The sequence below is a fragment of the Microtus oregoni genome, unplaced genomic scaffold, assembly GCF_018167655.1.
Source record: "Microtus oregoni isolate MIOR12 unplaced genomic scaffold, Mior012 000022F_ref0000154, whole genome shotgun sequence".
NCBI classification, from domain to species: Eukaryota; Metazoa; Chordata; class Mammalia; order Rodentia; family Cricetidae; genus Microtus; species Microtus oregoni.
In genome coordinates this window covers 13,105,868-13,131,968 of record NW_024543081.1, presented here as the reverse complement: position 1 = coordinate 13,131,968, position 26,101 = coordinate 13,105,868, and the positions used below count along the sequence as shown (strand labels likewise).

At 54.4% G+C, this 26,101-nt stretch overlaps 1 protein-coding gene across 4 annotated transcripts in view; it reads right to left on the bottom strand.

Moving 5' to 3' along the window:
* The window catches only part of LOC121461338 (TRIO and F-actin binding protein), a 58,950-nt gene that overhangs the window by 11,088 nt on the left and 21,761 nt on the right, over positions 1–26,101 (bottom strand). The window contains exons 8-17 of one of the 4 annotated variants that reach the window (XM_041672361.1): positions 24,445–24,556; positions 22,806–23,815; positions 20,918–21,002; positions 17,975–18,112; positions 8,798–8,854; positions 6,055–6,123; positions 5,870–5,959; positions 5,475–5,584; positions 3,524–4,052; positions 2,816–2,926 (exon numbers count right to left, since the gene is read on the bottom strand). In XM_041672361.1, coding sequence (XP_041528295.1) covers positions 2,816–2,926; positions 3,524–4,052; positions 5,475–5,584; positions 5,870–5,959; positions 6,055–6,123; positions 8,798–8,854; positions 17,975–18,112; positions 20,918–21,002; positions 22,806–23,815; positions 24,445–24,556 — 2,311 coding nt within the window. Of the gene's footprint in view, positions 1–2,123; positions 2,671–2,815; positions 2,927–3,523; positions 4,053–5,474; positions 5,585–5,869; positions 5,960–6,054; positions 6,124–8,797; positions 8,855–9,428; positions 9,600–13,590; positions 13,738–17,974; positions 18,113–20,917; positions 21,003–22,805; positions 23,816–24,444; positions 24,557–26,101 lie in introns of those variants that run through there. The other 3 variants (XM_041672365.1, XM_041672363.1, XM_041672364.1) reach the window with 3 other exon arrangements.

Here is a 26,101-nt window from a genome sequence, read left to right as displayed (position 1 = left end):
GCATCCACTCAGCCTGAGAGAACAGACCGTGGGATCACTCCTGGAAGTCACCTCTCCAGGATCAGCTAAGCTTCTAACCACCTCCTCCTGCACTCCTGCACCTGGGAGGGATGAGTGACTCCGCCCTTCTTTTCTCCAGCGGCTGCCATTCCAGCCACCACTGTTTCCTGAGCGTTTCTGTCTCACCTCTTACCACCTCAGCTCTACTGCCCTACGCCATGCCCTGACTTACTGAGATGGAGTGCTGGCAGCGCCAATGGGGCAGGAGAAAACCAGAAAGCAAGGGCTCCAGGCCTGCCTACAGTTCAAAGGTCACACCACACTTCTGAGCCCCAGTTTTCTCACTGAGATGCTTAGGCGCCACAGCTGCGCTTTGAAGTTTTCAGCTGAGTAAAGCAAGCTTGTTCTCAGGTGAAATCTGCAGCTCACTTTCACTGCAAACAGCGCACACAGCTGCTCTGATCCCAGCGAGTGGACCCTCCCAGAGAGGAGTCCCCAGTTCCACTCAGTAACCCCAGATTGTAGTACTGACTCAGCCTGCATGCCAGGCCCCACCCAGGGCAGGACCTGACAACACTGGGCTGGGCCACTTCCACCCTCCCTTAGCCCAGGTAGCCCAGGATAGCCTCCTCAACAGTTTCCCAAACCTTGGCTTCTTCAGCTGATCTCCCCACTCACAAACCAGTGGTAGCCAGCCCCCACTAGTGTGGTGGTCCAGCCTGGGACCCCAAGGGTGCCCTCCCAGACCCTAGGCACCAGGGCCCCAGATCTTCCTTCAGACCTCTGCCAGCACTGTCCTGGTCCTTTAGGCTTGGGCCTTGTCCTCTCCTTATCCGCAGCACCCCAAGATCACCCATGTGTCACTGTAGAACTCTTGGCCTCTGCAGGGAACCGGCTCTTCAGCTTGCCCTTGGGGCTCTACTGTAGGCACCAACTGGCCTTCTACCCTCACCACAGCCAATATCCCCACCCACTCACCACTAGAGCTCTGATCGGTTGTGACCCTCAGGGTACTTTCCAAGAACCTCCTCGCGTCTCACACACACACACACACACACACACACACACATACACACACACACACCCGGGACCCCAGCGTTCTCTTCTCCACCTGGCAGCGGTATGTATGGTATAGACTACAGACAGCTGACTGCCAAATTATTCAGATTCTGTGACTCGGCGTTTAAGCAAAAGTACTTTTAAAGAATTAAACACATATGCTTACAATGAATTACACACACACACACACACACAAAAGGAGGTTGTGAAGGTTGGTGTTAATTATTAACTAGACGAATCTAGAGTCACCTAGGCAACAAGCCTCCAGACACACAGAGGGATTATTTACGGCTAGCCTCTGGCCGTGCCTGTGCAAAACTGTCTCGAATTCACCTGAGGTGGAGAGGCCACTGTAAAGGAGACCCGTCATGGGCTGGGGGCCCAGGCTGCACAAAACGTAGAACAGTGTCTGAGCACAAGCACTCATCTCTCCTGGCTATGGAGGCGATGGGACGGCTACCTCAGACTCCTGCTGCCCCGGCTTCCTGCTGACGGACCCTTTCTCCCTCAGGTCACTTTGGCCAGGATATTTTATCGCAGAAATAGAAAGCAACAAGACAGAAAATGCCATGGCTGGTACCCAACATGTGTCCACCCCCCTGCTACCATACGTTTATGTTGTGTGTGCACCCTGACCCTCACCTGACAGCTGCGGAGTGCTCAGGGCCTACTCAGGGGGAGGCGCAGTGTGGACACTGCTCAAGGCCACACACTGGGACTCAGTTTATTGTTTCTACACTGTCAGGAGCTAAGCCAGCGCTGAGAAAATGCTAGGAATGCAGATTCATCTAAAATTACATTTATACAGGCGGAAAAGGTGAACTCTTCTGACTAGAATATTCTCAGTTTCCACATAAAGCAGTCAATGCAGTTCAGCAAAGAATATGCTTACAACACTGATCTTGAGAAGTTCTGACGTCTTTTCATCTTACTCATTAGTATAAAACATCAATCAAGACACAGAGAACCACCCGTGTTTGTTAATCAACTGTGGCCACAAGGATAAGGAGAAATCATTAAAGCAGCCTGAGAAATACCCATCTCTATATGGAATTCACAATAACAAGGATTGTACACTTTATTTGCACATTACATACATTATATACTAAACAACCTTTTATAATTTATAATAAATATATGCACACACACAGTTTATTTCTGCTGAACTAGCTGTCCAGTTGTGAGAACCAAAATCATTCCCAGACAGAGACAAATGTCCCCAGGGGACAAAGCCATTTCCCAGGGAGGACAAAGTTGCCCTAGAGGGAGAAAGTCACCCTCCCTTGTTGAGAACTGCTGTCCCAAGCAAACTCCAGAGGACACAAAAGAGGCTCCCAAGTCCCACAGACCTCCTTGTAGGCAGGGAAAGCTCCTCCCTGCACGTAGAGAGTGACACCCAGGGCCACTGGCTCCCCGCTTCCCCAGTGGGGCGGGAAGAGATCCAAGTGCAGTGTTGCACGGGAACTCACACACAGGCTCTGCAGTCAGCCGGACCCATGCTCAAATCCCACCTCTGACACCTGCAGGCTGGGGGACCTCGGGCAGGTCACATACCCTCTCAGAGCTCAGTGGCCTTGTCTGTAAAATGGGCACAGTGATCATGCCCACCAGCTGTGGGGAGATTAAATGACACGCTGTGTAGCAAATGGCTGGCACGATTCTCACACACAGAGAGGGTTCCCCAAACACAGCTGCTCTCTGACAACACAGCAGCCAGAAACCTGCCCCCACCCCACAGAGTACCTCCTCAGCTTACCTGTGAGATGTAGCCTGGAGGGACATGGCTGTCGTCCTGGGGTCTGGGGGCATTCTGAGGCGCTTCTCCTCGGAGACGCCATGCCTCCAGCTGGGCACGGAGAGACTGGACCTGAACACAGGAAGACTAGGTCAACAGGCATCCTAAAATGGGGAAGGGTGCTGGTGGGAGGCAGGGAGCCCAGTTTCCCCGGTGTGCTTAGTAACAGCTCTGGTTTGCAGAAGGGGCAGCAGCCCCAGCAAACGGTGCAGACAAAGGGACTTCGTGGCTGGGTCCAGGATGGCTAGGTCAATGACCCGGGTGAGCTTTGACCCAGACAAGGCTGGGAACAGCACACAATCATGGATGTAGCTATCACCCATGATTGTAATGGGGGGACATCCCTGTGCCTCACTTTCCATGTGTGAGAAAGGAGTGGGGCCTAGCAGGACAGATGTCACGGAGGGCAAAGAGGCACCTCGCAAAGCAAAGGGCCTGTTCTTTGCCTCTCCTCTGGTGTCTTCCCCGTAGTTAAGGACAGAACAAAGACAAAGCCATACAAAACAAAGTCAGCTCTAAGGGCTGGGGGAAATAGCGCCTGTGAGGTGCCTAAGATGTCAGTTGGCAGGTCAGATATGGGGTGAGATCCTAGACACTGTAGGGCTGCAAGGCCAATATCAGGTCATGCACACTGGTACCAGAGGAGTCCTGATGGGGAGGGAGGCCTACCTCCTTTTCCAGGGCTTCATGGCTGTCACTTGGGGACCCCCGTCGCTCGCTGTGTCCTTGGTTGAGCAGGGCAGTGAGTGGCACTCTCTTGTTCTCCCGCAGGGGCAGCTTTTCCAATTCCTGCCACTTCTTTTCAATCTCTTCACTGAGGCGGCTCTGCTGGTCATCAGTCAGGGGGGCTCCCAGGCCCCTCCGAGGCCCATCACCACTGGGCGTCTCTGGGGTCCTGCTGTCCGTGGACTCAAACCACTTGCGTCTTTCCTCAGAACGTTGAGCCAGGTCCCGCTCCAGATCCTCATGTTTGGTCGGGCGCTCAGGAGTAGAGCGGGACAGAGTGCGCACGCGCTGTGGGGAGCTTGGCGTTAATGGAGAGAGCTCCACGTAGTCCAGCGACTGTCGTGGTCCATCCACTTTGCGAGGGCCACCGCGGCCGAAAACTTCAGAGCCTGTCCGCTGCTCGCCTATCTTCAGGGAGCCCTTCTGGGTGCCATAGCCACGCAGCGTGTTTTCCTTATTGCAATCTGAGAGCCTAGGACATCAGTGGAGCTGCATCAGGGGGCAATCTTTGCCCACTCCAGCTCATAGAGCACTTTGAGAGGGGTCCAGGCCAGGGACTGGGCAGGGACTCCAGGGAGCAGGCAGTTCTGACTAGAGGTGGAGACCTTCCGCCTCATTATCAGACCCTGGGAGGACCCTAGCAAGAGCATCTGCCAGCAGATTCCCTCTCATAGTCTCATCGACCGTATCTGGGACACGGGGCAGCAAGCCCTCACACGGCACAGGTGTGGGGGCTCAGTGTGCAAAGTAAACGGGAGAGTCTTTACAAGTGCCAACGCCTGTGTTATTACAGGCATAAAACAGTAACACGGCTTCACGAGGAGCTGAGGAGATGGCTCCGCAGTTAAGAGGTTTGGTTCCTGGAGTTCACATGGTGGTTCACAACCCAGGGGACCTGACACCTGCTTCTGACCTCCAAGGGCCCTGCACGACATGATGCATATACAGGCAACACACACACACAAAGTGCATAAGGCTAGGCCCTGGGTTTCGGGTCAGGCTCAGGGTAGGGGATGCTGATGAGGGGAGACACTGACACCTGAGTGAACAGAGCACAGGCGGCTGAGACACCGGGTGACAGCTGCAGCTCAGTCCAGCAGTGTTCATTGCCATTCAGCTTCAAACTATACTTTCCAGCATCCTCTGCAGCACTGTAATCATGTGACCACATTCTGGCGTGGGGTAAAAGCGACTCCCTCTAAAGGGCCTCCTCAGCACTTCAGCTGTGCCCTCTGACCTGACGACCAAGCAGTAAGCTAGGGGGGGCTGAGCTGTGCACTGGGTTTGTACTAAACATCTGAGCCAGTCCTGCAGAGCACTCCAGCCTGCACACTAAACAGTCCAACAGCACGCTTCTGCAGAATTCACCAAGGCCCCAGGATACATGCCTACACGGATGCAGACCAGATACCTAACGTGCCAGGTGAGGAAGCTGAAGTGCAGATGGGAAAGCCTCTGGCCTAGGGCTGAAAAACCACGGTGCAGCCAGGCTTGGGGACTCAAACGGCCTACCTTCTGTCCTGCAGCCACCTCAGCTCCTCACACACTGTAACAGACAGACCCCTGCCCTCTACCACAGCAGCCAGAGGGGGCCATGTGCAGAAGCCACAGTACCTAGCACACAGAAGAGCCCACTTTGCCTCCTGAGCCTCCTCTCTAAATCACCAAAACCTTCTCCAGCTTTTAGAATGTAAGGGGACCTAATGAGACAGGGCATCACACCTAAGTTCTCAATGGATTCCGGATGGCCAAGAGCATGTGCTGCTCTTTCACAGTTAGTTGCTGGAGGAACTGAGCCCCAGAAGGTAGAGCCACAGGGCCCTTAGGTGAGTATGCAAAGCCCCACACAGGAACACGGCATCATCCCTCCCCCAGGGCCCAGCCCAACACATACTTGGTGACATCTGGGGCTGAAGTTGGGCGCACAGTCTTCCTGAGAGCCTCAATCCAGTTCCTCCGGATGCCCGAGGTCATGGCCGACAAGGTATAAATGGCGTCTTTGGTCTGCAAGGGCATTCTACATGTAGTTTGCCACATGGCCAGCCCCGTGTCCCCTCCCCTTGTGGAGGTGGTCCTTCTTTCCCAGGAGGGTGTATGAGGTCAGGTAGGTAGAAGGTACAAAACCCTCTGCCAGCCTTGCTCCAAGTCTCCCTAAATATGCTAAATACGGGCATCAGCACTGCTGACCGGCGGAGGAAGGTCTGACGGGAAATGAGCGAGTGAGTCAGACTGACACCTGCCCAGGCCTGGGTTACACACTCCACCTCCCGGATCTGCATGCGGCCTTACATGGATCTGGAAGCCATAGTTGCGCTGTACCGCATACTCCGTGACGTCTGTGCAGGAGCGCAGGTCGATCTCACCATCCAGTTCATCCGCCTAAAGCAAGAGGATCCACCGCGGTCTACATGGGCCCTGTGGAGCCACACTCCACAGACCCTAACCATGAGGACCCACCCACCCAGGCACCTCACCTCCTCGGCGGTGGAGTCCCTGTAATATTTGAGGCTTGAATCCGTCAGCACAAACCAATGCTTTTTCCACTGTGAAGGAGGAGATGGTGAGGGAAAGGCAGGGGCAAGGAAGACTGCGTGCACTTGTCCCATCCCTTACTCCCATCCTTACAGCTGAGGGGTGTGACGGGAGTCACAGCTTAGAAAGGCAGATCTGAACAAGCAGACAGTGGCTGTGAACCGGCCCGTCTCGGTAACTATGTCTTCTGTGGCCTCAGTGAACAGCCTTTCTTTGGCCTGCTCACCCCCATGTTACTGTTTTTTGAGACAGGGTCCCATGTAGCTCAGGCTGGCTTTCAGTCTTTGATGTAGCCAGCATGACTAGGATGTGTATGGATACATGTACACAGTGTGTGTGTGTGTATCAGAAGACAACCGTGGAGAGGCTTCCCTTTCCTTTACCGCTACCCGTCCTGGATTCTAGAAATCAACTTAGGTCACTAGGCTTGCCGTGGCAAGTGCTTTACCAGCTAAACTGTCTTGTTGGCCTGACCCTGAACTTATCATCCAGCCTTCACCTCCCGAGTCCTAGAATTACAGGCATGAGCCGTCATGCCTGGACTGTGTGAGGCTGGGGATTGAATCCAACGATCATGCCTGGTAGGCAACCATTCTGCCAACTGAAGGATTCTCAGGCCACTCCAGACCCCTCAGAAGACATCAAAGCTCAGCATGTGCCTTCCTCCAGCCAGACGAGGGAAGGGGCAGGGCTCTGAGAGGTTAAATGCTTAGCAAGTCAGTGACTAAGTTGGGCCAGACCTCTGCCAGTCTTTTTCCACATGCCCACTGGATTGACACAGGGTCAAGAACAAAGATCTCTTAGACAGGACTAGAAAGAGGCCTGGGGCAAGCAACTAAGTTCTGCTTCCCCATCTGTGCTGTGGGCCGATTATGCACAGATTCCACTGTGAGAGCGCATTGGTGAACCCTAACATTTGTGAGCTGCAGTTTGAGTGTCCCTGCTCTGCCTCTTAGGAGGCCAAGGTTAGGCCACCAAGTGAGGCGGGCAAGGGACAGGCATACAAACCTGGCATTCCACGCGCCAACCTCAGCCTCCCTCTGGGCTCTTGCCACTTTATTGGAATGTCAGTTGGGATCAGCCCACTGCCAGGATGGGTGTTTCCCTGTCCAGCCCTCCTGGGGCTCCCGACACCCCATCCCTGTTGGTGCTGTTTCTTGCTTTTGTTCCCTAAAGACAGGATACGGTTTCTAGCATTTGAGGGTGAGTCTTTCTATTTCTTTCTATGTGCTCTCCCCGGAGAAATAGGATTTAGCACCAAAAACCCAGAGTATGAGTGTTGCCTTGCTGTGTGCCCATCAGTCAGTGTTCCACTTCCCCAGTCTTTAGTGTTCCGATGTACAGTGGGGATGATAAGAAGTCCCCAGGCTTTGAGTCAGGTTGGAGGCATCCATCCCTCATGTGTCTCTCATGGCATGTGGTACTTGATCTTGGGAACAGTTCAAAGAGGTCAGCCTCTTAGAACAATCTTGCCCCTGGAGTGGACTCAGGTAACACTTGGGACCGCAACTGTCTCTGCAAAGTAGGTGGGTTCTGTGGAAAATGGTGTCTCGGCCCTCTAGGCCTACTCTGTCACTGTTTGCAATAGAAGCTGGATGGAGCTCTGAGGACCTAAGGTTCCAAGGTCTAGGCTTGGGCTGCCCAAGACATCACTTTGCCCGAAAGAGGTCTCACTCTTGGGGGCCTGATTCCCATCTGTGCACAAGGAGCCGGGCTGGCCACACTCCCAAAGCCCTTCCAGTTTGGACATTCCAAAATCCTATGAACGAGCATGAGTAACAGCCAGTTCTGGGTGGGGCCCTTAATCCCTCTGCCCTCCAGGGACCTTGGGTAAGGAGGCCAGGAAGGGGTCACTGGCAGGGTGCCAGGGCTTGTGTGAGCCTGGAGAGCAGCCACTAAGGGACGTTGAGCAGGCAGCAGGGACAGAAGGCTGCTGGCTGCGGGGAATAAAGCGCGTGGGCAGGAAACACAATGCGATTCCCCTTGGCTCGGAGCCCTGCCCGGCATGCGGCCGCACGCAGATCTGAGCCACAGGCACATGCAGGCGGAGTAGGCAGGGGGCCAGCTTAGCTCCCAGCCTCCAGCCTGCCTGGCAGCTGACAGAGCAGAGCAAGTGACCAGTGCTGCTCCAGACACTTCCAAGGACAGATACATTAGACTAGATAGATGGAGGGTGATAAGTTGAGCTCCCAGCAGGCAGTAGAGGCTTCTGGCCCCTCACACAGCAACCTCTGTGACTCTGTTCTCCACTTTGTCCGTCATTTGCACGTCATAGACCTCATGACTGAGGCTGTGATTTCACCAACAGAGCCCCAGATTTGAGAGTGCCCCACTCTATACCCCAGTGTCTGGCAATCTGTAAAACTCAGGCTTCTGTGACGCCTCCGCCCAAGACCCTCGGATTCCTAGCTGATGTTGTCACAAGGAAGGAGAGCCAAGATGCTCCTGGTGAGAACTGGGGCTAGCACCCGGAGTGTGCATAGCAGGGAGGCTCCACCCTGCAACTTGTGTGTTAAAACTGATGAGGAAGCTCATAGCTGGCCTCCCTTTCCCTGGACCAGAAGTTCGACTCCTTTAGGGTTTTCACCTGGCCCTCACCTTGGACCCCCATGCCTACTCCAAGGGCCTTTCCACAGAAGCCCTGCATCAGTCAGCCAACCTCTCCCCTCCAGCCCAGACTCCTACCTCTCCAGGCTCATCCAAGATCGACATCCATCCCTTCTTGAAGTTGAGCAGGTCGGGCTGCAGGGAGATGGAAAGGCAAATGGTCAGACTCAGGAGGAAAGCCAAGCAGGCTGCTAGGAGGGACTATGACAGTCATCTTGCCCTGGTCCTGTGACACTGAGGTCCTGAGAGACCAATGAAGAGGGCAAGGGACTCAGGGAACTTTCCCCCAAACCAAGCAGAACCAAGCAGGCTCCCAGCCACAGAGACAGCCTTGGCTCTTTTCCTCAGCATTCTCTGAGAGCCAAGAGGTTGGGCTGAGTGGCTAAGACACACACCCCAGATGTCCAAGCTCCCTGGCCCCACCCAAGATGGAGAGAGAGGAGACAGAAGAAGTTTGCCTATGAAGAGAGCTCTAGGAAGTCCAGAGCGTAACCTTGAGAAACAGCCTAGCAGAAGTCCATGACCTCTTCAACAGGATCCAGGCAGACCATGCAGAACACAACCCAATGCTCTACCCAAGCCTCTGTTCATCCTCCCACCAAGCCTGCGACCCTAAGGGTCAAGCCAGGCCCAGGCTGAGGACCAGATGGCCTCTTTCCCCTAGGTCTCCTTGGACAGGCCATGGCACCTCAATCCTGGCAAGCCTTACCTGGCAGGTCCTACCCAGGGAGGCAGAGCCCTGGAGTTGGGGGCTCCCAGCTGCAGCATGTCCCAGAGGGAGGCTGTGAGCTAGCTCTCTCTGCCCAGGCCTACATGAAGCTGCTCTTCCTGAACTGCCCATCTGGAGAGCATCATCCCCCAGACCCTCCCTGACCACTGGTGCCCTCACCAATCTAGGTCCCTGTCCTTCAGTAGCCTCAGCTCCTGCCCACTGGCAGGGAAGAGAACTGGGCTGGCCAAACAGGCTGGCAGGGAGGAGGTGGCCACCTGTTGCCATGGCTCTGAGCCCACCTATCAGAGTCTACAGCAAGTGAGCCTCACCGGGCCAAGGTGTCTGGTTGCATGAAGGGAGTCAGTGACATAGTGCAGAAGGGTGGCAGCAGCTGGGAACCAGAGCCACCTGACCTGGCCATCTCTGTGGGCTTGCTCTCTGCTAGAGAACCCCATTTTCCTCAGGTAGAGTAAGCGTGATGAGAAAGCCCCAGGCCAGCAGTCTGAACACCTAGAACCATCCACAGCCGAGGTTGGGGCTCCCTCACTCTGCATACCTGTCTGAGGGAGGAGGCGGGCTATGCTCCAAACCCGGAAACCCTGGGGCTGTGCTCGCCCTGTTTGTTCCCTATTCTGTCAGTCTCCCATCTGTGACAAGGCAACCCAGGATGACCCCCAACTAAGACTGAAGACAGTGACCAACCGTAGCTGGCTCCACTTCCCTTCAGCATGGTCCGCCCACCCCCACAGCCCCAGGACCTGGAAGAGAGGCCTAGTCACAACAGGTCTCAGGAGAAACAGTGTATAAATATCGTCCACCTTCCTGTCATAAATTCCTGTGCTTTGGGGTAGATCCCGACCCCAAACTGGCCCCAAGGAGTCAAAAGTCAGGGCTCGGTCTATAGAGCTGGCACTCTCAGTGAGGCTGACCCAAAAAGGAAGGCCCCCAGGCACAGTGACAGACAGGGACCCAGAGTGCTGCATTAGAAGCAAAGCGGCGGTGACCACCACCTCCCCTCGCCACGTGCGCAGCCCCCTCCAGGCTCTGGCTCATATGTGTGGCAGTGACTAGGGGTTCTGAACATACTGTAGTCAGAACAGCTCCCAGATGACTCCCAAGACCAGTACCAACAGAGGCACGGCAGGTCTGGTGTGACCTAGCATGGCAACTTCAAGGAGCCAAGAGCAGCAGAGTGAGCGTTTAATCCTGGGAGGGGGACCTTGCTGACAAGAGCAAGGAAGGCTCAGTCAGAGAAGTATGTGCCACACAAACATGAGGACCTGAGGCTAGACCCCAGCACCCACATAAAAGCCTGGGTGCGATGGTACATGCCTATAATCCTAGTTCGGGAAGGTGGAGGAGGAGCTCTGGGGTTTGCTGTCAGCCAATCTAGCTAAACTAGAAAGTTCCAGATTCACTGAGAGATCCTGTCTGAAAAATAAAGTGGAATGAAACATACCCAAAGTCACCCTTTAGCTTCTGCCAGAGTTAGGTGTGTGCACACACGCATGCATGTGTGCACATACACGTACGCACACACAAATAAAACTGAATCTGACAAGCTGCATCTAGAAAGCCGCCATCTCCCCAGCTCCTCAGGCTCAGCTGCCCATTCTCTACCAGCAAGGCAGGAACACCCAGAGGCTCTCATGCCCTCCTCCCCAACCAGTACCACAAGTCATTCCTGCCCATCACCTCAGCCACAGCTGCAGCCCCTTCAAAGTACACACCTTCAAGGGGTCATCTAATGCCTTAATCTCCCATGCCAGCCTGGTCTGCCCCCACATATTTATCCCAACGATTCCACCAGTGAGCACAGATCCCAACACACGGCGACAATCCCCCAAGTCCTTTACATACGCTATGTCCTCAACCTGAAATACTAAATGTCCTTCTCCACTGACCAAACCTTCAGACCTGCCTAACTGCGTCATCTGAGGCCTCTTTCTTAGGGCTTAATCCATGCCACCCACCTGCTGCCCACAGCCACCTCCCATAACCCCAAGAGGCCTCTGCTGCATTAAGATTACTGTAAGCACTTTGGTTTTCCCTCCAGGTGGGCTGGTTAAGATGGGAGGGGGGGAGCAGCAGTGCACACACCTTTAATCCCAGCACTCAGGAGGCAGAGACAGGTGGATCTCTGTGAACTTGAGGCCATCCTAGTCTACAGAGCGAGTTCCAGGACAGCCAGGGCTACACAGAAAAACCCTGTCTCAAAAAACCAAAACCAAAACCAAACCAACCAAACAAAAAGCACAACAAAACTCTTTCAAAGGCACCAGGTACTGTTCTAGGGCAAGCTATCAGCTGTGAACAGGAGCCATGGTCCCTGCCCTGGCGGGGAGTTTAGGAGACAGACTGTAAACACGCAGAACAAGTATATAATTTGATGCCCAGCGGTGACTGCAGACTGAGGCTCCTTCATAAAGCTTCCCCGGCGAAGGAGAAATGAGAAAGAGCTCTGGAGTCCAGGTCAGCCCGGATCTACCAGCTCCCTGAAGCCTTCCTTGGTCACTTGCTCTGTACAGAACACTCAGCTGGTAGCAAGGTGTGTATGTCAGGGGGATGGGCTCCATGAACAAGGAGGCTCAAGTCTGAATGGTGCCCAGGACGAGCCCGGGGAGCACTGTGGACGGTGACCACAAGCCTGTTCCTGGCTCCAAACCACTCGTGTCTCCCCACTGCTCCTGGCTCAAGCTAGGGCCCTTTCTCAGATCCCTTCCCTAAGTTTCCAGCATCCCTGAGATGGTCATTAGCCACGCCCCTTTATTGGCACGCCCCTTTATCGACACGCCCCTTCCTCCACAGTCCATCGCCATCTGACAGAGTCACATAATCAGAGAACAACTCCTGCAGGAAGCCCTGACCTCCCACCAGCAGGGATGCGTTTCCCTGCCCCCTGGCATCCCTCTTTCAGGATACAGGCACACATGTGGCGCTTAGCAGACTCACCCTGCTTAGCACGTGCTTCCTGGGAGTGGCAACTGTGTACATTTCTTATCTCTCCCCAGAAAGCAAACTGAGACAGACCAGGGTATAAATTTTGGTCCAGTAAAAGGCCAAACTGCATCACCAGGGCTATACTTCTCTGGTGCACCTCAGTTTCCCTAACTAAATGACGGAGATGCTATCATCAACCTTGAGAGGATCAATCTGGTACTATCAAAGTATCTGGCAGGCACCCAGTGGGCCAGGCAACCACCTCCCCCTAACCCAGGACACTGACTCAACTCCTCCCCCAACATCCCTCCGTTCAGTAACAGGGAAGGGGAGGCTGCTGACGCCAGGAAAGGCCAGTAGGGAGGTGGCAGGATGTGCGGAGGCCGAGGAAATCCAGGCAACAGAGCCAGGTCATCACACACACACACACACACACACACACACACACACACACACACACACGGCAGGGACCCCACAGGCCACACCCCCAGCAGCACAGCCCACCCCTCACCAGGCCTACCCTTGCGCATGTGCATACACACCCTGTTCATCCTCCTCCCAACCCCAGGAGGGCCAGTCTGGGTCACCAGGCAGAAATCAAAAGCAGCCCCACCCCTCCTTTCCAGAACACCATGGCCAGGTGGTCAAACCGTCCTGAAAACAGGCTGTTTCTTCTTTTACACCTCACCAGCGCCCCTCCCCAAGTCTCAACTCACTTGGCTGTGAAATGGGGAGAACAGCGCTCTCAGCTGTGAAATTCGATAGAATTATCAGAGCATAGCCATTGATTGACAAATCTTGGTAGAGCCCACCTCCAAGAGAAACTGAAACTTCTGACCCCGCCCAAGGTCCCCAGCGCCCAACGCCTAGAGGACTCAAGTTTCAGCCGCCCCAGGAGGGGGCTCCCAACCGTGGGAGTGGGAGGGGCCGGACCCCCCAAACTCTGGCTAGAGCCCACATGGGCTGGACATATCACACGACGCATCAAGGCCAGGAGCACCTCTTCCCAGGCCCAAGCCAAGCAGCCTGGGGGAGTGGTACTTCCACCAGGGGGCTGGCAGGCGGGGCAAGTGTCTCCCTGAGTCTGTCAGTGACTAGTACCCTCCACCGCACGGGCTCCACGGCGGGGAGAAGGGCAGGGGACCAGGGAGAAAAGTCTGGATCGAGCTGCCCCACACTCAGCTCCCGGCCTCGCCGGGTCCGGGCTGGGGCCACTCACCGTCATGGCGGCGCCCCGGGACGCTGCTCCGGACTCTCGGGCCGGGCTCCGCGGCGCACCCAGCCCGCCGCCCCTCTCGGCCGCCGGCCGCCTCAGCTCCAGCCCTTCCCTTCCCCGGAGCTGCCCCGGCCCCTTCCATCCGCCCATAAAACTTTTTTTTTTTTCAAACTTCCTGGGAGGACCCGGGTGGTCCAATGGGAGGCGTGGAAGCCGCGGCAAACAGCGGCGGGGGCGATGAGAGAACCAATGGGGGTGAGGGCCGGGCCGGGGGGCGGGGCCTGCGCGACGGGGCGGGCGGATGGGGCGGCGGGCAGGGAGGGCCGGGCTCCGGCTGGCGGCCTGCAGGAAGGAAGGGCCAACACGCAGGTGACTGCCGGCGACGGCGCAGGGGCGGGGCAGTTTGGTCTCCACGGCTGGGGCGAGAGTCAGAGTCCCCCAACCCCGTCCGAATGATGGATGCACCCGGCCCTGGCGCCTGGGTCGCAAGACGGAGTACAACACCCGATACTAACGACTCAGCGAGCTCCACTCATTATCTACGGAGTCGGCATTCGTGCTTCCCACGGACCTGGGGCTCATTTGTTTGTGTTTTACCCACGAGAACGCAGTGGTTCAAAGATGGATCTACTTGCCCGAGTTCTCACGGGGTGGGGGTGAGAGAAATGGGGCAGAGAGGATCCTAACAAGTAAATTGCGCACAAAACGAGCGCAGCTTATTTATCAGAAGTTGGAAGATAGAAAGCTTTCTCGAAATCTCCCAAGTGGGACTTTCCATTAAGAAGTGCGGGGTTACCGGGTGTGGGTGTGCACCTGTTGCCCGTGTTCCCAGCTCCCTTGTCAATATGTTGTGTTCTCTTTGCCTATGGAAGGAAGCTCATCGTGGTCCTTTAGGTGAGGAGGGACGTCGGTGGAATTTGTTGCTGATTGCACCGGAAGTTTGTGTGACAGTAGCCATTTAACCCTGTTAGCTTAAGCAAGCAAGGTACTGGAGTGCTCTAAGCCTCAATCTCACCCTGGGTAAATGAGTTGATGCAATGACCCATGGGTGTTAACCAAGTCAAGCAACTAAAATAACTTCTCCATCTCTAGTTAGCCACCCTTAGGTGTGGGCCAGGGAGCCTGGGTTACTTGCAGTTTAGGATACTCTGCCAACTTGATTTGGAGCTCAAAAGCATTGCTCTTGCTGGGCATACTGGTATAGGCTGAGGAAGAGGGTGAGACAGGGAGCTCAAGAGTTCCAATCCAGCCTGAGCAAAGTATGTAATTCTAGGCTAACCTGAGCCTGCGCTAAATAGGAAGACCCCAAACAAAGAAAGAAACAAACATGGGAGTATACCGCTATAATCCCAGCACTTGGAGACAGAGGCAGGAGGATCACCACAAGAAGTGAGTTGAAGGCTACATATCAAACCCTGTCTCAAAAATAAAGAAATACATAAAAGTGTATTGTATACTGCAATTACTATGGCGCTCTGATTCTCTGCCCATTTTACAGATAAGGAGCCGGAGGTCCAGGGAGTGAGTTTTTTCCTAGCGTCTCTGTTGAAGTCTCCTTGCAACAACACACATGTTAAGTTTACTTCCTCTAGACGCTAGTCTTTTGATGCCCATCTGCTTCCCACCCTCCCTCTGCACTCCTTAAAGGTTGTCAGCCCTTGGAAAGTGAGTAAGAAGAGAAACCGCCTCCCACCGGGTGCCTGGGAACAGAAAGCACCAGCTTCCTGGCTCTTGGCCCTGAGAGTCAGTCGCCTACTGGTAAGTTCAACCCAAGGACCAGAGTGACGGTGACCAACTCAGTACACTGGATTCTGCACAGTCAGCTTCCTTTATAACCTGCCTGGGACTGCACTAAATTTTCTACATGCCTCTTCCATATGACGGACACAATGCGGAACTCCCAGAGCCCTGTGGAAGGGCAGACCTTTGGACTCTAGACTGCTGCCTTCTGTATGCATGTGTGTGTGTGTGCGCGCGCACACACACACACACACACACACAGAGAGAGAGAGAGAGAGAGAGAGAGAGAGTTTCCTTTCCTACTACCTCACAAAAAGATGCATGGAAAATTCCCTTCACCCTTGGAGTCCCAGTATAACAGAGCCACATACCCCAGCCAGACATAGCCCTCACTGCTTAGTGCTCCTATTCCTCCCCTAGCGCTCCTTTCATCCAAGCACCTTTCCCAGCAGGGCCAGAGGCATAGCTACATGATATAGCCTGGCACCCACAAAGTTCTGGGTTCCATCTCCAACACTGGGGGGAAATGTTTTGCCTTGTACTCCCTGCATCTGGCCCCGCATCCTGTGTCCCTGAATCTGATTCCTTGCCCATATCTCCTATGCCCGTTGCTTTGCCTAATACTCCCTATTTCTGTCTCCCTTTTTCCTTGTCTTCCTCTTGCTCCTCACTCGGTGCTCCCAATATGTTGCTCCATGCCCCATGCTCCCTGTATCTGACCCCTTGTTAATGTTCCCGACTTCTGCCTGTCCCTCTGCTACAGTGTCACTGACCCAGGAGCCTGTCGTGGTATTCGCCTCTATGTGCTCTCTTGTGGGCAATAATGGAGCATGTCTTTCTCTATCTTGGAGGCCAGCCCAGGGCCTTAGCCTACGGTATACCCTAAGTAAACACTGGCTAACTGAATGAGTACACAAAGGAAAGGATCACAGATCACCCTAGCACAAGAGAGATGCGGGACCTCAGAGGCCCGGAAGTGACTTATGCTGGCAAAGACTGGAGCGACCAGACTTCAGCAATATTCAGCGTGGAGCCACATCTCTCCTGAGGACTCTAAGGTATGACTCAGGGAAGGGGAGTGGACCAGAGCACACAGCCCGGTATGGACAGAGATAGAATTCCTGCTAGTTTTCTGGCTCTTCAGCAATCCTCAGAGAGACCCCAGACAGTTCCATCTCTGGTACTTTACAATTCTAGTCCCCAGAGAAAAAGATTATTACCCCGACTCACCAAGCCTTGGCTGCCACACGGCCGGTAGGGAACAGGATGGTAACTAAGAGCTGCCAGGCGGCTCTGGGAGGCCAGCAACGCAGGGGTGGGTTTGTAAGTATTCAATGCTCAGATCGGCCAGAGCAGGGTTTGCATTTCAGATGCACCCATGTGTGACATGGAACAAGAGACTTCACTTCCTCCTTAGTATGTGGACAACATGAATCTAATCATCCTTAAGAAGAGGACCAAACATAGTCAGGCACGTCCTGCATGGGCTATGGAACCGGGGGATATAGTAGACAGTAACGGCTGGTAGTGTAGACACTGCGCACAGATGTGGGAGTCTAGACTACAACGATCTGTCCTTCCAGGGGGTTCCAGAAGTCCAGAAGCAAATCTATTATCATAATCCCCACTTCTCTTATCCTCTCTCCACCAAGGCCTTCCCTGCAGCTCCTCCCAGCCCTGCTGTGTGTTGGTGACCTTTAGTTAGTTTGATAAGGCAAATCCTGCCCAAGGCTTGAAGGACCACTGCACCCAGAGAGCCAAGTTTGCTTGACTGCCTTGGGTGCCCCTGCCTGTAGGGAATGGCAGGGAGGAACCATAACACAGACAGGAAGCAGTACTAGGGCAGCCCTGGTCCCCAAGCCTCTAGGCATTCTAAGCTTCTGGGACCTTCCCCTTAGCCCTGGGCAGCTCAGCAGTTACCCTAGTCATGTGATAGGCATGACATTCAGTGCTCTGACTTTCTCTGAAACACTCTCTCTTGGGACTGTGCAAAATCCAGCCCTGTGATATCCTGGCTGTCGGCTCAAGTCTGTGCCCACCCTCTGTAAAATAGACATGCGCCACCAAGGGCCCTGCAGTGTCAGGGCTCAGCACCAACAGGAAAGTCTAAGAGTCACCCAGTCGCCAACAGTTAACCCCCAAAGTCAGCCCTTGGTTGTTTCTTGCTTGCTGTGAAGGGGCAGAAGGGGTCAAGTCGTAGCTACCTCTTCGCCCCGCCCTGGAGGAAGCCCCAACCAGAGGCCCCAGTGTTTACAGGCCTCTCTGGGCAGGGGATGGGTTACGTAAGGCCAGATGTTTGTGAAACTGGCCCAGGCCCAAGTCTGAGACACTCTGTAATCCAGAACCCCTTCTGGCCCTCCTCCTCCTTCCCTCCCACCACCTGGCTCCCTGGCTCAGGCCAACAGTTGCTGATTGGATAGTACCCAAACATCCTTCATCTTAAAAGCTTTCAGGATCTGTGTCCTGCACCGGAGGCAGAAAAGCCCACTGTCCAGAGCCTGACAGAGCTTTGTAGCGTCCTCTCCTTCCATGAGGTTCTCCCACTCCTCCCTTTCAGCTCCCATTTTTTCTTGGCTAGGACCAGCCTCCTCCCCGCTTCCCTTGTCTATCCACCCTCTCCCCTCCAACCCCTCAGGAGCCAGCCTACCCTTTGCCACCTGAGGACCCCCAGAGACAGCAGGTATGGATTGAACAGCGCGGGCCGGTCCCCGGGCATCCGCCATGAAGTCACCAGTCGGCCCTTGAGTGGGCTCTCAGCCTTGCCCTCTGCTGGCCTCTTGGCTGCCTGTCAAACAGGGTCCAGTGTTGGCTGTAGGTCCCTGATGGGATGGAGTATCCCTGGTCACAGCCTCCCCTGACCATTCTGGTACTGCAAAGGCCCAGGGCTCCCACCTACCTCCCCCGTTCAGAGCTACAAAGGAAAAAAAACTGGTTATCTCGCTCGCACTGCATAGTGTTTGACCAACAGGGTCTCTAGGACTCCATGCATCCTTGGGACTTGTGTCCAAAAGCCTAGGTCAAACTGCAGGCTGCAAAGGAGAAAATTACAGATCACGTATGTTTAGCTCACATGGCATGCATCCATCATCTTGCATTTGTTTCTAACATTAATAACCAAGAAGTCTGGGCCAGGTGTGGTGGTGCACACTTGTAATCCCAGCACTTCAGAGGTGGAGGCAGGAGGATCAGGAGTTCAGCTTCAGCAACAGAGAAAGCTTGAGGCCTGCCTAAGCTACATGAAGCCCAAATTAAAACCATATTTTAAAAAATTAAAAAAAAGAAAAGGGGGACAGTAGTGTCCCACGCCTTTAATCCCAGCACTCGAGAGGAAGAGGCAGGCAGATCTCTGAGTTCAAAGCCAGCCTGGTCTACAGAGAGTTCCAGGGCAGCCAGAGCATTACAGAGACAGTGTGTCTCAAAAAACAAAACAAAACAAAAAATCTGATTTCTCTTGAAATGTGGGAAAAATGTGGAGACTCTAGGTCCATTGTATCTCAGCAGCAACCACCTGGAGACAAGGGGTCATGCATGTGACCCCAGCTCCTGTTCCTATCAGCTTGGTTACCTGCCTGGCCTTCGGGGCATTAACATGAAGGAATGGACACAGACTTACACAAATGCCTGTCTCAGAGCCCTAGTGCTTCCATTTTGAAGTCACCTTTGTTGGGGCAAATGAGTCACTAGCAAAGCAGAGGCCCTAAGCCACACTGCAGGCTCCAGGCTGAGAAAGGGGACAGAACCTCCTGTCCTCTGGCTGGAATCTGCAAGCTCTGGAAGCGGAGTCTGAAACCCAGGAACCTGAGAGAACCGAGGAAAGGAGAGCGTCCCAAGATCACAACCCATCACAGCCCACAGCCCTGACCACCACACGGCCCCACTGTGGCTCACCTCAACTCATACCACCACACAGAAGGTGTTCACTAAGTGCTGTGAGTGGGAATGAATGAATGAATGGATGAATGAGTAGTTAATACTCTGTCCAGTAGAGGTGGCAGGGGTGTGTGTCGGGAGAGGCTTTCCACATTGCTAATTTCCTCTTTGCTCACAAAGCCCAGGCTTCAGGAAGCATGAAGAAATCAGCCCGAAAGAGGAAGAGTGAAGTTGTCAGTGCCCTGTTAGCAATGGGAGACCTCTGTCCCCTCCCCACTTCACAGGAGGGAAGACCAGCCACCAAGTAGATTGAGGCGCATAGATGGGACAGAGCCAGGAAGTAGCGTGGACAAGGGTGGGAATGGGGAGCCCAGGGATGCTTGTTGCAGAACGTTGTTTTAACTAGGCAAAGATGTGTTACATTTGTCTATGCTGCAGACTACTATGCTACAGAATATATAAAGGTGAGCTACTTTTGTTTATGCTGAATGTGTCTAATGATGTAAAGATGTGCTGCTTTTTTTTTTTTTTTTTTTACCTTGACTGCCTAAGGCGCCTGATTGGTCTAATAAAGAGCTGAACAGACAATGGCTAGGCAGAGGAGGGACAGGTGAGGCTGGCGGGCAGAGAGAATAAATAGGAGAAGAAATCCAGGCTCTAGAGAGGAACGAACAAGAGAAGAAGGAGGAGAGAACGAGGCACACACCTGGGGCAAGAAGTCAGACAGCCACCATCCAGTCAGACATAGAGAAGCAGGGGAAGTAAGATCTACAGAAGTAAGAAGGGTAATAAGCCCAGAGGCAAGCAGTAGATAAAGAGAAACAGGTTAATTTAAGCTAAAAGAGCTAGCCAGAAAAATACCTAAACTAGGTGGAGCATTGAAAGCTAATAATAAGTCTCTGTGTCATGATTTGGGAGCTGGTTGGTGGCCCAACAGAAAAATCCTGGTACAGAGCCAGGTAGGGGGACCAGAGTCTTGGGTTCTATTTGGGTCCAACCACACATTGGCTGTTTCCTTGTCTGTACAAATGGGTTGGACAGCATACGGCTGTGTACGACTCTGACCAGTGGCAGGGCCAGACTCAGGAGGCAGCACAGGGGAAGAGAAAAACATAGCCAGAGTCTCCGGCTCATGCTGTCTGCCACCTGCCACCTGCTGTCTGCCTCTGCCTTCACCCCTCCAGAGGCTTCTGGTGAGAAAGCTCTGTTTGCAAGTTGCAGAGAGGATCAGGGCACAGCCATGCTGTTACAGCCGGGCCCCAGGCAGCCTCCCTGGTCCACCCCGTGCATAAAGCTCCAGCCTCCAGGGCCCTCCAGGTTGCTGCAGCACCTCCTTTAGCCCACTTTACCGCTCCTGACCCCTGCTCCAGGAAGCATGGCCCAGCCCCACCCAGGAAGCCTGGCCCAGCCCTCTAAACCCAAAAGAACATTGCCCTCAGGAACTATTGGGGCCAAGCTGCCACTTGCTCAGGGAAAGACAGTGTGCCAGTAAGTGGGAAGCTGTGCCCTGGGCTTCTGACTCCAGGACCATCCCCCACCAAGTCCCCACGCGATGGGTAACACTACTGACCACCTCCCCCAAAGTTTCTCTTCTTAAGGCCTCAGCAGAGCCAGCCTGGGTCTGGATGGCTTCAGGACTCTTTGGAGGAGCTCATCCCACCTCCAGCCTGATTTCCCGTCCTTTTCCCTCCCCATGTGTCCAAGCCTAGGACCCAACTACCGAGTCAGCCTGCTTCTGGTCAGTCAGTGAGTCTTCACCTCTGCTTGGTTCTGATGCCTCAGGCTCCTCTGCCTGGAACCGAAGAAAAGAAAGAACACAGTTTAGCCTGTATCCCTCACGATTTACCCATCCATCTACCTTCTAAATTGTCCGTTTATTTTCTGTACATCCAATGTCACTAAATCCATGTTGCCAACCCAGCCATCCCTCCTCTGTCCTCCATACCCTCCTGGCACCCTGCACATCCATCACCCAGTCTGCACCCTGCCTTTGTTTAGGCACCATCTAGCTGTCCATTGACCGTCATGTGTCCACTTATCCATCCACCCATCCCTCCATCCTCCCAGCAGTCACTCACTGTTATTGACTGACCATGTATTCATCCCTGCTACATCCACCCATCATATTCCACCTAATAACCATATACTCAGCCATCACGGAACAACCACCGCTATCCATCACCCCACCATCTACCTAACACCACCATCTGACCATCCTCCACTCACTCCCCACCTGCCACCTAACTACTGTCCCACCCAATCTCCCTCTTGTGTGCAATGGAGCAGCTGTGGATTCTACTGGTCTGCCATCCACTGAGATGAATTCCTCTTGTCTATCAGGCCTTGGGCTGTGAGGCAGAGGTCCTCGCCCCCATGGAACTCATGTTTGCTTGTTTGATGATGCTGGAGGTTGAACCCAGGGCTTTGGGCAATGCTGTGCAAGTGCTCTACCACTGAGCTGTATGCCTAGCCTGTGCCCATGGTTCTAAGAGGAAGTGGGTATCCGATGTGACGGATGGAAGCAAAACCGTGAGGCCCACGAGGGGACCGTCACCAGCCCCAGGATGGGGTTAGTATTGGAGGACAGGACATTAGACAATGAGCAGACATTTGGCAGGTGACAAGGGAAGGTAGCGTCATCCTCGGCAACAGGAATAGCGTGTACAAAACCGCATGCAGAGTCCTCCAGCCAGCACAGTGAGAGGGAGATATGGAGAGGAGGGAAGAGGAAGGGGCTTTGAATGACACACAAGGATCACTAGAGAAGTACCCGGAACCCCAGCAGGACCTGGGGAACTCTCTGCTTTGCCATCCAGGAGATGTCCCTCATGCCGGATTGACACACGTACAACGCATGTGGTGTTTCTATAGAGCTAGAGCCTGAGGGCAGCCCCGCCCTGCCCCCATCTATGCTCTGGGATTGGAGGCATCACCAGGTACAGCACCGGACCCATCCTGGCTACTAGGCTTACTTACCCAGTGAGCACTCTGCAGCCTCTTCTCCCCGCCCAAGCTACTGAAGTGGCCAGAGGTTCTCCATCCTTCATGTCACCATCCCCTAGTCTCCAAGGGATGCTGAGCCTCAAGTAGAGGAACCCCAATCTTTGTGACCTCCCACCTCCCCTTTGACAGCGGCCACTGGGCCACAGCACTGCACACACATACTCTCCTCTGAGCATCAGGCGATGGCCCTGCCTCCACATTGCCTGATGGCAACTTGAGGGTAGGGCTGTGTCATCTGACCCTGCACCCCTGGTGTCTTAGTGCTGAATTAGATCGTTAACTGAGAACAGCCACAAGGTGGTGGGAGACAGAGTCTCCTAGTGCTGTAAGCACAGGCTTCGAAGTGGGTACTTTAATATCACTTATCAAAACTCCGGCAGGTATGGCCCCTAAGAAATTCTACTGAGTACGGGTCTTAGTTTTATCATCTATAGGCTGAGAACAGTGGCAGCTGCCTCTTCACTGCGCATGGCACCTATGACCTAACACAATGCCTGTGAGCTGGTGACACCACTGCCAGATACTGTCGGGGAACAGGGTGCACACAGTTTGGAACAGCACCTTTGCTGGACCCCCTCCCGATGTGGGACAGACTTACCGCCAGGTTAGGTGGGCTGTGGCTCTCTAGGTGATCTGTTTGCTCCAGAGCAGCCAGAGTTGAAGTTTCTGGTCCACTTGTCACTTTGGTTGTTGGCCACTGGGTGGAGGTACAGGCAGAGCTGGGTAGCTGTGCTGGGCTCTCCAACTGCTGCCCAGGGCTATGTCCATTGGCTTGGGCGACCTTGGCCCATCCATCAGGCTGGGTCGGTGGCTCTGTCTTCAGGGTGTCCTCTGTTCCCAGGGAACCCAACTCTGGTCCTGAAGCCCTGGCTGAGTCCTTTTGGGGCAGCCGAGCCTGCAAGAGCTCCAACAGGCCTTCCCAGTCCAGACTTGGGAGCCGGGTCCAGGCTCCATCCTCAGGTGCCCGGAGAAGGCCCAGCAGGTCCCTCCAGTCTAGGTCGGGTGGCTTCTCAGGGCTATACTGATGTGGGGATGCTCCCTCAGCCCGCCAGCCTGTGGCGGTGGTGGCCTCAGGCTGCCGGGCACACAAGCATTCTGCTGGGCCTGCCCAGGAGCTGTCTGTGGGGGTTGTAGGCTGGTGAGGCCTGGACAACTCCTGAAGGCTACCTTGGCCCCTTGAGGAACCCCTCTGTCGCCCATTACTGGGAGGTTGCTCCCAGGCCTCTGACTGCCCCCACCTTTCCCTGTGCTCCTGGGCAGGACCCCTCCATATCCCCTCCAGGCTGGGACTCTCAAGTTCTGGCCAGCCCCCCAGGCCTGGACCCTCCTGGCTGCCCCAGATCTTCTCTGGGTGTCTGTTAGGACTCTGGGGTCTTGACAGCTCCTCCTGACTCTGCCACCCTCCCAGAGGCTGCCTTAGGCCAGTGCAACCACTCTCTAGATGTCTCTCTGTCTGAGCCTTCCTCTCAGGGGACTGGGCTGATGTCCTGGCAGGTGCTGAGGACCTCTGGAGTCGCCGGTCTACCTCAGGTCGCTTCTCAGGGCTCTTAGGATGTGGGGACTCTGTTCGGCTCCGCCGGGCTGGCTCTGCCTGCTTGGCAGAGGGCTTGATCACCTGTGGATGAGGTGAAGGGGTGGGTGAGGCTCCGGACTGCACGGGATAGTCGCTGTCTGTCTTAGCAAAGCCCCAGAAGAAAGGGGGACTGTGAGGTGAGGCTGGATCTTCCTAGAAGCCTAGACCAAAGCAGGTGGAGAGCTGCGGCTTCTCTCTTCTCACCCAATTTTCTCGGTTCCAGAAAGAGAACAGCTCACTTTCTGGGCTCCCCCTCCGTAAGATAGTCTTTCCGAGCTAAGCTATCAGGTGCCAAATTTCCACCATGGGTAACTGTGCCCTTGGGGTGTGCATCACACTCTGAGTCTCATTTGAGATCCAATCCCTATGCTGGACAAGGCAGCCCCTGAGGCCCCTGAGGCCCCTGAGGCCCCTGAGACTCCCTGAGCTCTCAAGATAGTAGACACCTCCATGGGGACAGCTCTGAGGGGCTGTCTTCATGGGTTTGTATGGAGTCCTTCACACCTTGCCAAGAGCTTCCTGCCCTTGGAGAAAGTGGAGTCTGATCCCATGCTGTGGCCCTGGCTTTCCCACAGAGGACCTCCCTGCCCAGGACACCCGCCAGGAACCGAGGGTGTAGAGAGAGGCAGTATGACCACTCATGAGGGCTGGTGGTGGCTGGTAGTGCTCACCTGCCTGCTGGGGGTGGGGCTGGACTGTCTTCGAAGTTGGCTCTGACCTTGGCCGGGCCGCTGTGACCGTCCCTCATCCCGAGCCTGGAAGGCCCCTGGTGCTTCCGACTTCCTAAGAGCAAATGCACCTGTTCCAGAGGGCCTTTGGGACTTCATGCCAGCACCCAGCATTCCCATCCCACCCCAGAAAAGAGACTCATTGAAAGTCTAAAGTGAGGATAACCCTCTCGGGGCCTCAGTTTCCTCTTCTGGAAAATGGGGACAGTCAGCACCATCTAATCTGACTCATAAGGCCATAAAGATGGCACAGGAGAATGAATGGAGAGGGCAGCTCTTGGCCATGGCTCCCTGCCGCCTCATTTGGCACTTCCTATTACTCACCAGCCATCAGCCAGCCACCCCTGACAAAGGTTAGACTGGTCCTTGTAGGAATTCAGATTTATTGAGCATCTATTGTGTACCAGGCACTGAGCCAAAAAATAATGACAATCTTTAAGAAAGCATTTATTGAGCGCTTCCTATGTTCTGGATGACAAGTATCTGTGTGCTGAGTCCCACAGCCTTGCACAACCTACTTCAGGGACAAGAGCGGTGGCTGTTAGGTGCCTCGTTTTCCCATTCTTTCTCCCCTTCTCCATCCATCTGCAAACTGAGGATTTCTCAAGCCTCTGGGAGCTAACGGAACCCCGGCACTCAGCTTTGAAAACCCTGGCCCTTCTAGCCATGGGCAAAAGAGCTCCTAGCCAGGTGACTGTGAAGAGACACTCTCTCGATCTTGACAGTCACAGAAAGGTCACCAGCAAAGGTCACCATACCCAACAGAGATCACCTTTAGCCTGTGCCAAAATCCTCGCTTCCAGATATGTGTGTGGGTTAACAATGAGTGGCTATGGTTATATTCAACATAGCATCACCGTTACTGAGCTAACAGACTCTGGGCACAGTCTGCCCCTTCTCCTAGTAAGAGACAAAAGACTCAGCCTCCGTGAGCAGGTACCTCCTGTGGGGTCTGACTATCGGACTTCATCTCAACTGGCCATGGAGAGAGGCTTGTGGAAGACCCTAAGGTCCATCCCCTGCACAGCAAAAATAAGCCAAACTCACGAATCAGTGGGGCCATGACCGCTGGCTGAGCAGAACCAGGAAGGAGAGATGCTTTCAGGCAGCCCAGGGTGAGTCCCCAAAGGAGACAAGAGGGAGGCTGTGCAGGTGTCTGTGAGGACTGTCTTTCTAAAGTTTGCCCACAGTTGAAGAACCACGCAGAACACTGTAGAGGTTTGCAGAAGGAATGGACCTTGGGTGGTGATGACCCCTGTGATCCCAGTGCTCGGGAGGTAGGGCAGGGAAGCCGGGTGTTCGGGGGCATCACTGGCTATGCGGAGAGTGGGAGACCAGCCTCTCAAACTGAAGCGTGATATCGGGCTTTGTTGTCCTGTGGTCTTTGCTGATGTTCTTAGAATTCGAACTGGAAGCTGTTGGGTTCCTCAGAAGCCGTAAGGTCCCTGGATTTTAAGCTTGAGGACTCCCTGATGAGGCTCCAACCCCTCTCCAAGACAGGGTTTCTCTGTGTAGCTCTGGCTGTCCTGGAACTTGCTCTGTGGACCACGGTGGCCTTGAATGCAGAGGTCTGCCTGCCTCTGCCTCCCGAGTCCTAGGT